Below are 13,657 nucleotides of genomic sequence, written 5' to 3'. Positions count from 1 at the left end.
TATAGGGGCCTCCTTGGTGACGCAAGGGGTTAAAACGCAGCACTATGAAGCTATCCACAACTACTGCAGCATGAGTTCGATCCCTGGCCAAGGAGGTGACGCGCATGGCACAGCAGACCTCTCCTGTCTCGCCCACTGCTCCCCTCAGCAGTGTTATTTCAGTCAATCTGCCTGTTCTGCTCCCCATTCTGTCTCTGGTGAATCCTCTCACCCCCCTCCCCACCTCTGGCCTGTACCCCAGTTCTTGTATGCATAAATAAATATTTAAAAAAAAACACCTTTATAAACAATGCCTGGTTTTATCTTATTCTTAATGTTATGTAAGTCTAATACACTTTTTCCTTTCACCACCAACCCTGAAGCAAATCTGTACAAAGGATTCAAGTAATAGGTAAATTATGATATAAACATGCCTATGCAAGAGAAAACTGAGGTCAATTTTTTTAACAATGTCAGATTCTTTTTCCTTGATGGTCTCATTTTGGGTAGATACACTACTAATAACATCAGTTAATTGAGCACTTACATTGAGCACTGTATTTTAAACCCCAAACCTATAAACCTTTAAAAAAAAAAAAAAAAAGGACTGTCTTAATGTCTATTTGATTGGTAAGCAAAGATGCTGAGAAAGGCTAAAAATGTGAGAGCTAATAAAAAAGGGTAGAACTATACCACTTTTCTACAATAAAAATATTTTATCACATTCATGTCTTTGTATAAGTTATTTCCTCTACTATGAATATGTTTCCTCTATGTTTCCTACTATGAAAATGTATCTTTTTCATTTTATTTATACTAGCCTGAACTAAACATAACTCCTCTAAAATTCCTGCAGAAATCATTCCCATACATTTTCCCATTTCAACTTGGCCTGGATTTTTTCACTCTTGGCTCTATTAGTGTATATTATATTCTGTTTTCATAATACTCTTTGCATATTTATAAAACACATATTTTCACTTAGAATCCTTTACCCATTGCCTTGTCCCAGACTTTACAATACTCCCTGACAATAAGGAGTATTTTTAGTCTTAGCAGCAAGGACAGTGCTTAGAACTTAACAATGTTTAAAAGGAGGCAACTGAATCAACTTATTTTTGTAATTTACATATTTATGGCTTTTTAAAAAACTTTATATAACTTTTTTGCAATCTGTTATATAACATCATATATAGTATATACATACATATGTAAAAAGACATTTACATACAATACAGACAGCTATATGTAACATTACATAAAATTCCCAAAGACAGAAAGAAAACAAAAATACTCATGAGAAAGCAATGTTCTCCAAGATCTCTAAAAACCACCACATGATGCTCTGGTAGACTTTTGAAAATACACACTTTTAACATTATGAATAGGATTTTCCGTAAATCCAGCACAAGAAATGGATTTGAAATATGAGGTATTTTAATAAATCTGAAATATGTACCTGAGATACGAGACATCCTTGTAGAAAAGTAACATTGCTCTAAGTCTTCAAAATGAGCAGTGAGTCGTTTTCGTCTTGATGCTAATGTGCTGTTATACCAAGGCTGTTTCTTTGTCTAAGGTGATAACAAAAAAAGATACTTAGAACAAACCATACTCTTTTTCTGCAAAGATTACATAACATTTAATTTCAAAAATTAATCACATTAAATTATAAATGGTAAAACCCATAGTTCTTAGACCCTATTTTTCAATATTTACTTTTAAGTGAGAATAAGTTCTAAAGGCCAATTTTATAAAAATAAAATGTTTATTTCAGTTCTACAGATTAAATGAAGATTGTAATTACCATTTTAAACTTTAGAATTCTGAGAACTTTCATATGCAGAAATTGAAAACAATTATGAAAAATAGCAATTACTTTATCACCTTCCCTATATCGTAGCCTGTACCCCTGAATTATAGGAACAGTGCCTGATTATACAAAATATGTATTTAATATTGATTAAAACAAGAGTAATATATGTACTAACTCATTAGAGTGACAGAATAACTCAAGCAGACATACACAATGAACCTAAAATATATTGAAATATAAATCATATTAAAAAACAAAAGACTAATCCCAATAATACATTATTACATGTACCATGTTAACTAAAAGCATAAGAACAATTCTTCCAAAAGTGGTTATATTTTTTACATTTGAGACCCAGGAATAATTGTATACTAAAGGAGTTCAAATAAGACAAAAGGACAAAGCAAGCAAACTAGTAAACAAGTAAACAATTTTAAATATTCTTCCTATATATTAATTACAATATCTAATTTATAAATTTATAATTTATTAATATAATATCTAATTTAAGAAAAAGACGATATTATAAGTACACTGCACAACAACATATAAGTCAGTAGAGAGTGATGGGGGGATAAAAACATAAAGAGAAAAATTCAAAAAGTCAGACAAATAAGATGCACTAAGGAGTAAATAAGAGTTAAACTTCATCAGTTATCCTAATAAATGTAAATGGAAACACTAAGATAGTGAGTGAGTGGATTTTTAAAAATAAACCTCATGAACTCAACAGAGAAATTATATCAGTAACATTACTATAGACATAACCAAACTTTCAAAGTATGAATTAATAAATACATAGGGAACACTGTACTCAATTAGAAACATATTTTTCTTAAGCATGTATGGAATTTTTTATAAAAATTGGCCATGTACTGTTATCAGTAGATAAAACACGCATGTGTTTTATATGACATAAAGCAATCGATCAAAAACAATTTGATTTGGTTTCCAGCTTTTATAACATATTCATTTTCACAATTATTCTACTAACATTTATTCTTAGCTTTTCTTGAGTTTATTCAAAGTCCTAGTACAATCTTAATAAAGCCATCAGATACTAGGTTGCTTCATAGTTGCTAGTAAATATGTTTCACCTGGTTCACTATTATTTAGAAGTTTAATTATTAAAGTCACATACAACATTAATATGAATGAATAGGAATACATTAACTACAAGGGAATAAATGGGTTTTTTGGAAAGATTTATTTATTTATGCATATAAAAGCTGGGATATAGGCCAGAGGTACAGGGGGTGAGAGGATTCACCAGAGACAGAGTGGGGAGCAGAACAGGCAGACTGACTGAAATACACTGCTGAGGAGAGCAGCAGGCAAGACAGGAGAGGTCTGCTGCACCATGTGGGTCACTTCCCTGACTGGGGATCAAATCGTGCTGCAGTGGCTTCAGATAGCTTCACAGTGCTGTGTCTTAACCCACTGCACCACCATGGAGGCCCCAAAGGAATAAATGTTTTAAGAACAAACTGGCTGCAGATAATTCACAAGGTCAATCAACAGATTAAACAGAAACTCAGAATAAGATCTGTAAGTAGGATATATTAATATGCCAGAAATCAAAAGGAAATGTTTATCAGTTATGTTTATCTAGATTAGCTGTAAAGAAAACTGGCTACACTTTTCAAACTCAAAGATAATTAAATTTTACCATAGCAAAAGCAGAAGCATATAAATATCTTATTTGATCAATGGAAAAGTGAAAATCTTCTCACATAATGGTAAAAAGTTAACAGGCATACTATGAGATAATTAATTAAATTAAACTTGATTATAGAAAAAGATCATTTAGTGGCAGCCTGTAAATTATGAAAAACCTTTATAAAATTAACAAAAGTGATTCCCAATGAATGCAATTAAATGAAAATAGAAAAGAAAGCCTTAAAACTGAATATTTCATCTCACATACTTAATGTAAATTAATGGCCAAAAATACAAAAGCAATGATATCTTCAAAAGATTAAATAAAATTAATGTCTGTATAGTGAAAGATACCATTATTACCATAAGCAAAGTTGACTATCAATTCCACTGAGAGCCTTACTCTAAATGAAGTTGAAAGTGTTCTGCATGTTAACTGAAATTTGCAAAATTTTCAACATATAAGTGCCCTTTACTCTCACACTAATTTCACAAATAAAACAATGCAGAAAGAGAGCCTAATTATTTACACAGAAAGTAATCCATACAAGATGAATGACTAAATGCAAAAAAAAAAAAAAAACTGTTAAAACACATACTCTCATAGAAACAGATCTGGGCTTTAAAGAAGACTATACTTAATAAAGTTAATTTTTGATGCAAAGTGTAAAATGAGACACATACCTATTAAATCAGGTTTAAGTGATCACTCAAAGAAAAATCCAGTGTTACAATAGCCTGAGACTGTTACAGTCCAGCTTGCCTCTATTATGTTTTTCTACCTCATTTCTACTTTTCTTCCCTTTGCTCATTCCTATCCAGTCACAACAAACCTCTACACTTTGTCAGTCTTTTCTGTGTATGTTTTAGATCTGTCTCTTCTAAAGAGCAGAAATAGAAATGAAGGGGAAACCCTTCAGCATAATATGTCCTATCAGTTCTATCTCATAAACACTGGTAGGATTTCTTCCTCATTAACATCCTTGTCCTCCAGCAGATGTTAAGATGGGAGTCTCCTGGGAAACCCAGACTATTTCATCTTTAGACATGTTTTTCCTCTGCATACAGTGACTTACATGTTAGGCAGCTTCCTAGGTATTTTTTTTTTTTTAATCTTACATAAATTCTTCTAAGTTTTCAGGGTGAGGATAGCAATATCACTCACAATGGTACCTCTTGAGGGCAGAAGTTGGAGAAACATTAATACATTGGCTCAGTATACTGTATCAAATAAGAAATCACTTACATTGTAGTTAAATAATCCTTTCAAAATTTCAAAAATAAACAAAAAAAACCCCACTATTTTGATTTTTTTCCCCACTCAATTTTTCTATTGTTTTTAAGTTCATACAATTTGCTGTAAGTTCTATATCAGTATTATTAATCAATGACAATAATAAAATTCTTTTGCTATGTAGGGCTTGCCAATGCCCTGAAGTAAAAGACTAATAGGAATACCCCTGTAGCTGAACAAGTTTTATTTATTGCTCATTGCAAGGAAGTTTATACTATAGGTATGAGTCTTCATGACCCTAAGAGAAGTATCTTAGTAAGAGGGTATTAGAAACAACTTACAGGTGTTAGGCTCATATTAAATTTCCTTCTCTAATTTCATATGCTCTTTAAATACTTAAGATATGTTTCAACTTAATATTAGCTGATTTTACATCAGTTATTTAAGTTTTAGTCATTGTTCCAACATTCAAAACAGCTATTTTTATGACAGTACATTCCAGTAAACCAATCTACAATTTTACAACCTGGTAATTATTTTCATGGTACCCTAAACACATAATGTTAACATTTACCTGAGAACTGCCACTGAAACCTGGAGGCTGGCTGTATTCTGTGGAATCAATAATACTACTGTAAAATGAAGAGAGAGAGAAAAATGATTTTAGCGTTTACATTAATGAGAGAAAAAGTAAATCTATAATAGGGCCTCCCTGGTGGCACAAGGGGCTAAGCACTGCACTATGAAGCAATCCGCAGCCTCTGCAGCACGAGTTCAATCCCCGGCCGGCCAGGGAGAAACCACATGGCAAGACAGACCTCTCCTGTCTCACCCGCTGCTCCCCTCAGCAGTGTATTTCAGTCAATCTGCATGTTCTGTTCCCCACTCTGTCTCTGATGGATCCTGTCACCCCCCGCATCTCTGGCCTGTACCCCAGCTCTTGTATGCATAAATAAATCTTTAAAAAAAAAAGTAAATCTATAATACATCACATACAAATTCAGTGTATGTCATTCTTAAAAATATTTTGATTGCTTTTAAAAATATATATCAAATAAGTGTATAGACCATAAACAAAAAAAAGCAGTACTTAAACAATAAACCCTTTACCCCACCACATTAAATGTATACACTATGAAAGAATATCAGTAGAGAGTAATCACAAAAAGCGGGTGTACACATAGATGTATTTGCTTTAGTTTTGTTTTCAGATCAGTAAATAAGTTGTCTGGAACTCTTTTAAGGAAAAGAGGACTTAACAGTATTGAGACAAGAGCATTAGCATGAAATCAAAAGCTATGGCTAAAAGATCCTGCTATGCCATGAAAGAGCTATGTGCTTCCATAGCTTACAACTACCTTGTATGTTTCCTTCTCTGCAAAATGAGGTAAGTGGAGGCTATGAGTCCCTTCCAACTCCAAAATAATATAATCATATTAAGTGAAAGAAAACTATCAAAGGAATGGAATAAATAGTAAAATACCAGCAATCTTTCTGAAACCTATATCCTAGTTTTCTCTGCAACCATAATTTGCTTTCTGCATGGTACATAGGGTTAGATCCTCTAGGCATTCCCACCTTATCCTAAAAGATTTTCCAGAAATCCATCTTTTGCTTCCTATTAGTTCTACCCTACCATTTCTATCTTATCATCTTTTCTCTTTCTCCCCTACCTTGAAATAAAAAAGCCTATGAAGACTATTAACATCTGAAAAATGGCATAACATATATAATCAATAAATTAATAGTTTTTGAAAAAAATCTTCCCCATTTCTGCTATAAACATGTTTATATTCTTGTTTACCCTAACAAAATTTAAGCAATTGTGGATTAAAATGATCCTTCACGAGAGGAACTCTTAAGAGCATAGTGTAGGTTTGAATTTTACTCCCCAGCAAATAAACAACTGGATAAGTTATTGATCTTATTTGACCTCTAGTTTTCCCATCTATTATGTCTGTGATGAAAGGTGAGATTTAAGTGTGTCTGTTCTTAATTCAATGCCAAAAAAAGATAATTAATGGATCAATTTACTCTTTCCTAATAAAATTATCAATACTATATTACCTTACATTCTCAAAAACATAATAAATCAGATGGAGCTTTCCTTGGAGTAGTCTTAAAAGGAACACATATTAATAGATCTTACTTCATTTTGTCCCTGTTTGTACAGTAAGACTCAGCCATCTGAGCATTTACACTACAAATCAAAGAATCAATATAATCTTTGAATGAGTTTACTTGAATAAAATATAACCAGTGTTCACCTTCCTCGCACAGATTCACATACTAGGTACAAATTCACACGCTATTTCCCAAATACTCCATCTAGGGCTAAAATGAGGTGATGCCATGCATTCAAAATCTCTTTTCCTTTAATTAGTGAAACCCAATTCCCTAGCACTTACATGAACATTAATAAAATTGTGTAATTATATATTAAAGGTCATATAATAGAGCAGTTTCTACATATTATTTTTAAAAGCTATTGTAATTCCATTTTCCTTCATTGCAAACCTGAACTCTGTGTGTGTGTGTGTGTGTGTGTGTGTGTGTATCAGTGAAATAACACAACTCAAATATGTTAAAAATGCTCACCAGTTTACTGACAATATTGAAGTTGTAGGTTTTAAATAACATTTTAATAAAAATGACTGCAGGTTTGAAATGTATTTTATATAGGATCCTTACCTTATTCACTAATAAAGACTAACGCATACAGAACTGCAACAGAAGGAACCTGAAAAATAAAACCCTGTGATTCTTTTTTTTTTTTTTTTTTTTATAGAGGCATGCTTTATTTATTTGTTTGCTGGTTTCTTTGTTTGTTTTGTTTATACATGCACTGGGTACAGTCAGAAGCGCGGGAGGGCGAGAGAATTCACCAGAGCCAGAGCGGGGAGCAGAGCAGGCAGAAGGACCGAAGTACACTGCTGAGGGGAGCAGCGGGCGGCAGGAGAGGTCTGCGCGCCATGTGGGACCCTCCTCCGGTGGCCGGGGAGCAGCCGGGGATCGAACCGGCGCCGCAGAGGCCGCGCGCAGCTTCGCAACCCAGCGCTCAACCGCTGCGCCACCGGGGAGGCCCTCCCTGTGATTCTTTTTTAAAATGTGTGTGTGTGTGTGTGTGTGTGTGTGTGTGTGTGTGTGTGTGTGTGTGTATGCATGTGTGTGATCAAAAGACAATTATTACTGGGCTGGGTCCTTAGATTCTAGTGCTGGTACTACTTCTTAACTCTGAGTTAGCCACAATCATAAAGGGATAATAACAGTAATAACAAAATAGTAACAGTAACAGCTACATAAGGCATTGACCTAAACAATCTAAACCTCACAAACCTTAGAGACTATTATCATTTACATTTCTCAAGATTAGCCCAACCCACTTCATAGACATACGTGAGAAGAAAAGTGAAAACAGAGCAATCTATAAATATGAAAGATAATCACCAATACATTTCAAATAACTGTCAATAAAGCTTCAAATAAATTAAGGTGACTAGATTTAGACTGAACTTTTATTTGAAAAGGGTGATTCACTTTTTAAGTAAATTAGCTAATTAAATTAAGTTTTATTAATCTATGAGCAAAATAAAGTATACTGAGATCATTTAAGGCTGAACGTAAAGAAAATAAATGAGGTTCCTAAATAAGGGAACTGAATGTGCTTTTTCATTAGTATAAACTTAGGAGAAAATAATATACTTTCTACATTTAATAAACTATGTGGGCCTATATCCAAAATCTGTTCTTTTCCAGTATTCTACATAAATTTATTGAACCAGCTCTTCAGAACAAAACATACAAAACAACATGCAACATGAAAATGTGAAATAAATTTTAATAATGATAATTACAACCAAATATTGTTTTCATTTTTTAAAGCAATAAAGTTTGTCACTATATTTTATTCCCTTTCGACCAAGGCATAATCCCTAGTATTACCAAAGGATCAGAACTAAATTACTTGCTTTTCTCAGAACAGTGCTTTTCTATCAGTTACTTAACATAAAACTTTTACACTGCTACATCAGTGTATGGTATTATTCACCATTCCTTTATTTACGAATTGAAATACTGAATTTCAAATTGATGATGAATTTCATTTACTAAACAACAAAAATTCTAGTGACCCAAAATCTGCAGACACCTCAAGAAATACTAGAAATTGTCTCTGCGTTCATTTATTCCTTTCTAATTTCACAAACCCTTTTAATATTTGACCCCAACTATTTAGACATATTATCCAAAAATGAATGTGACTAATTTTTCTACTAACAACAGTAACAGCAGTATCTAACATAGATAGGGTACTCACTATGTGCCAGGAATTATTTTCATCTCTTTATATGTAGTATCTATTAGTCAAGACAGGTATTATTATCCTTATTTTACAGATGAGAAAACTGAGGTTTAAAGTCAAATTGCTGATAAAATTATATGAAATTTGAACCCAGACTGTGTAATTCCAGAATCTTTTTGTAAGACTATCAAAACAATGTTTTCTTTAAGAATTACCGCCCTGCCATTTTTGAAACAAAGGTTTCCATTACCTTCTTTTCAATGTTTTATTCTCAGCTCTCTTATGATTTCCAAAATTCTTTCACAGGGATTTAAAGGATCTGGAGAAAGGATGCCTGGATTAGAATACTGCTTATGCCACTAACTGTGTCATGCTAGGCAAATATACTTCATCTTGCTGACTCAATTTCCTCATCTGTAAAATGAAAATATAAAACCCTATACACTGCATTTTTCTAAGGCTGAGTATAAAATGTGTAAATTAAAAAACAGCACCTAATACACAGAACTTTTGCAAGTGAAATTAGTTCTCCCTAGAAAAGCAGGAATTTTCTGATTTTGATGCAAAATCCAATTGAAACTAACATCAATTTTTTTTCTTAAAAAGACTCTTTAGATATAGTATTATTACTTGTTTCATGGTATTTGAATTTCATCAAGCTAATTTACAACAAATTTTATACAAATTTTTATAAACAAACACTGATCATTATAATGGTCTTTTTTAGCAATATAAGTTTGACTTTTTAAAATAATGGGTTCAAAAATATTATATAAGACCTCAATTCCTAAAACCTAGAATGCTGAAACTTATCTGAATGTAGAACCTGAGCTGAACAGATTTGATATAATTTAGATCTCACTGGCTTGAACATTAATGTTTTCAAAGTTGAAATATTAATATGCTTGATTATGTACTGTGTTGCCTTTCTAAAGTTGGGGATAAGAGTGGGACTAGACAGAACACTACATTCTGAAATACTGCTGACTCCCTTAAGATTTCCCACAATCATACAGGTTTGTCTGCTTGAAGAATGCATAGTTATTTCAATAATAAAAATATTGAGCTGCATAGAACATATCTACCACTTCTAGGAAAAAGAAAGATTAAATTTATTCTTCAAAGAACAAACTATTGGGTTGTCAGAAAAATCATGACATAACTTTTCTTTGAAAAAAGCAGATTTGCCAGAATACTTTATTTTCCATCCTATGGCTATGTAGCCATAAGGGCAGAGTCGAGACAGTCTGTTATATTTATAATATTACATATTTAAAATATTCCCAGTGCCTAAAACAGTGTTTTATACATGCCTCATACACCTCCAAAAACTGGCTGAATGACTAAAAGAATAAATTCTTCAAATATTCTAAATAAAGGAAATTACATTATCTCATGTTTCATAACTTACTATATTTCTATAATCTATCAATTTAAGGAGTATTAAAGACATACCAAGAGTACCTTCCACTGCATTGCCAAGGATTCATTTTCTGTGTTTCGAATGTCCTTTTGTTTCAGCTCAACTTTAAAATTCCCTGTTTGTCTAATGTCCTCCATTGCCTATGGCTTCAAGTTTATCTCCTTTGCATGCCAGAGGGTCAGCATTAAGACAAATAACCTTAGTGCTCCCAACAATAAAACAATTAACTGATTTTACTATCTCTCCCACTGTGTAGGTACTTTATTAAAATACAGCAAAACATCATTTATGTTCAAGAGTCCTCGTGCTAGTGTAACATACTTTTTTTTTTTTTTTTTTTTTATAGAGGCATGCTTTATTTATTTGTTTGCTGGTTTGTTTGTTTGTTTTTTGTTTATACATGCACTGGGTACAGTCAGAAGCGCGGGAGGGTGAGAGAATTCACCAGAGCCAGAGTGGGGAGCAGAGCAGGCAGAAGGACCGAAGTACACTGCTGAGGGGAGCAGCGGGCGGCAGGAGGGGTCTGCGCGCCATGTGGGACCCTCCTCCGGTGGCCGGGGAGCAGCCAGGGATCGAACCGGCGCCGCAGAGGCCGCGGGCAGCTTCGCAACCCAGCGCTCAACCGCTGCACCACCGGGGAGGCCCTGTAACATACTTTTTAAGACTTGATTGTAACCACTTAATCTTGGAGGCAAAGTGTCAGTCTGTGTACGAAAATTTCCTATATTGCCACTATTTTTCTTTTTGAATAAGGGACACAAAGGTTATATTAAAACTCTTCAGATATTAAAATATATAATAAATTAAGAGATAAATATGTAAAGATTAAATGAGACTTGACCACAAAATATTTCAATTCCTACATTTAAAAGAAGTTATCTTCTCAAGTAAAATAAAGCAGTTGAACCAATAATAATTACCAAAAAGTACTAAGAACTCATATGTGAAAAAGGAGCCACTGAGAAACTATCCTGGTCATAGGTCACAAGCCAGTCCAGGACCCAATGTGCAAGAAAACAGAAGATGGATCTATTTTCATTTGCTATACCATCCCTAACCACCACCTGCCCCTTTACCCACATGTACAAATTTTTTTAATGACTGGGGCAGTGTAATTAGATAATCACATGAGTAAGATAAAAAATTTCTTTATCTAATTCAGGACCCCTTATGCAATATCAAGTTCCTAAAATTTGAACTCAAATTATATAATGTACAAGCTCACAAGATAATGACATACTACCCCATGTATATATTCTTAGAAATATTTAAATAATTCATTACGCGACCCCTTGTTATTCTCTTCTTGTACCTACATTTTTACTAATCTGAACCTTTGCAAAAATGATAGGAAACACAAATGAAATCTCAAAGATAACTGGTCAAGAATTTAAATAAAAGTAAAAGTGTCTTATACAAAAGTCTTATCTATATTATCTTAATCATTTATTTTATTTCTAAATCTCGTTCTATAGCACAAAAACTTTGAATAAGCAATTCAGAATTTAAAGTTATGCATATCTCTTTTAAAAATGAATTAAATTTATGAACAATAGAAAATTTATTACTGGTAAAGGCATTTTAAAGATTAGAATCTAGATCAAAAATTTTTTTTTCTATTTTTACTATATTTATATACTGTTACATGATAGGAAAAACAAGAGTCATTCTGCAAATTTAATACACATCTATCTGGGTCATATTAAAGTCTAACCATCCTAAACAGAAAAAGAAGTTTGAATTAATTATCTTGGAACTAAGTTCTTTGAGGTTCTGAAAGCACAGAGGTAAGAGATTAAAAACTGAAAATTCTAAAACACTTGAGTGAAAATAAAGAATAAAGCAATAATGAGATAATAACTGCAAAGACAAAACCCACAACTATGAAAGCATTTAAAAATTTAAAAGCAAAGCTAGTGGTAAAGTCTTGAAAAAGACAAAAAACTAAATTTTAGAATTAAAGTGTTTGGGCCTAAATATATTTTAATCTAAACAAAATCATCGCTTTCATCGTCAATTAGAAAATATGACCAAAATGTTTCATTACTTAAATTTTTACATTTGAGCTAAAAAGTTTAAAATGCTAGTATATTAATGATACTCTAGAATAATGGATTGGATCACATGATTTCAGAATAGTACTCAGATAAAAGGACCAATTCCATTTGTCAACAAGTAAAAAAGTTTGTGATTGCCTACCATTGTCATTTACAATTTGATACAAGCAGCTATGCAACAATAAAGTGCAAACTATATTTGCAACAAACTACACATGCAACAATAAAATGAAAATTAAGAACTGTGGAGACTATCTTCCTCAGCATCTAAAGCAGAAATAGTAAGGCCCTCAGAGCAGCAATCTGTGGTTTGAACCAATTCTAAAATGAGAAATTTGCACGGGATGAAGGCTGTTTAAACAAAAACTCAACTCAGTTTTCAAGAAATAGCCACACTCAACTCCAACCCCATCCCAATGAAACCTGGCTGATAGTAATGTATTCTTGTTTTTTTTTTAGTTTCATAAACAATAAAAATAAAATGATACATAGTCTAGCACATTTTATTCAAAAACATTATTAAGCCCAATCATGTATAAATGCTCATATAAAAACATGGGAATGTAACAAAAACGCAATATTCACAGAATTGCAGTAAATTAAAGCAAGGAAACTACACATAACTGAGTATGTAAAGTACAGAAGCAAGAACAAAATAAGTAGAAATCTTAAAAAAAAACTGATTAATTCTATCTTTTCCTTTTCTTTCCCCTTCACTTATGAGGGAAATGGTGTGTCAGAAAGACTAGAGAACATTTACCCTTGGTTGAATTCTTAAGTGGGTGAAGAAAAGCCACTTACGAGATGAATCCAGAAGTTTTCTAGACAAAAGGAGCAGTATAAGCAAAAATATACTAACATCTGATTTAAGGGATCAATTCTAAAACACAAACACAGCAGGGCAGGGTTCAGGTGGAAGACCATGCAGAAGAGTTGTATCTAAACCAATTTACATGTGAAAGATTTTAAGCATGAAAGAAACACGATCAAATTTCTGGCAGTACACTTTAAGAGGATAGTTAAAAGGCCAATGCTAGAATCTATGAGATAATGAGGGTTTAAACAAGGCAGCAAGGAAAGATCTAACAAAATATGACAATTAACAGCTAATTGTGGTCAACAGTAGATAAAACTGGCAGGGATGGGGGGCTGGAAGAGGAAGAGTTAACATTGTTTTTTTGTCTTTTGT

General features: G+C 32.8%; 1 protein-coding gene across 1 annotated transcript in view; it reads right to left on the bottom strand.

Moving 5' to 3' along the window:
- The window catches only part of COP1 (COP1 E3 ubiquitin ligase), a 156,725-nt gene that overhangs the window by 92,039 nt on the left and 51,029 nt on the right, over positions 1-13,657 (bottom strand). The window contains 2 exon segments of the mRNA XM_037506422.2: positions 1,439-1,553; positions 5,263-5,320. Of these exon segments, the coding sequence (XP_037362319.1) occupies positions 1,439-1,553; positions 5,263-5,320 (173 nt within the window).

Source organism: Talpa occidentalis, unplaced genomic scaffold (genome assembly GCF_014898055.3).
Source record: "Talpa occidentalis isolate TD23 unplaced genomic scaffold, MPIMG_talOcc4v2.1 talOcc4.12, whole genome shotgun sequence".
Classification (NCBI taxonomy): domain Eukaryota; kingdom Metazoa; phylum Chordata; class Mammalia; order Eulipotyphla; family Talpidae; genus Talpa; species Talpa occidentalis.
This window is presented reverse-complemented; position numbering and strand designations above follow the sequence as displayed.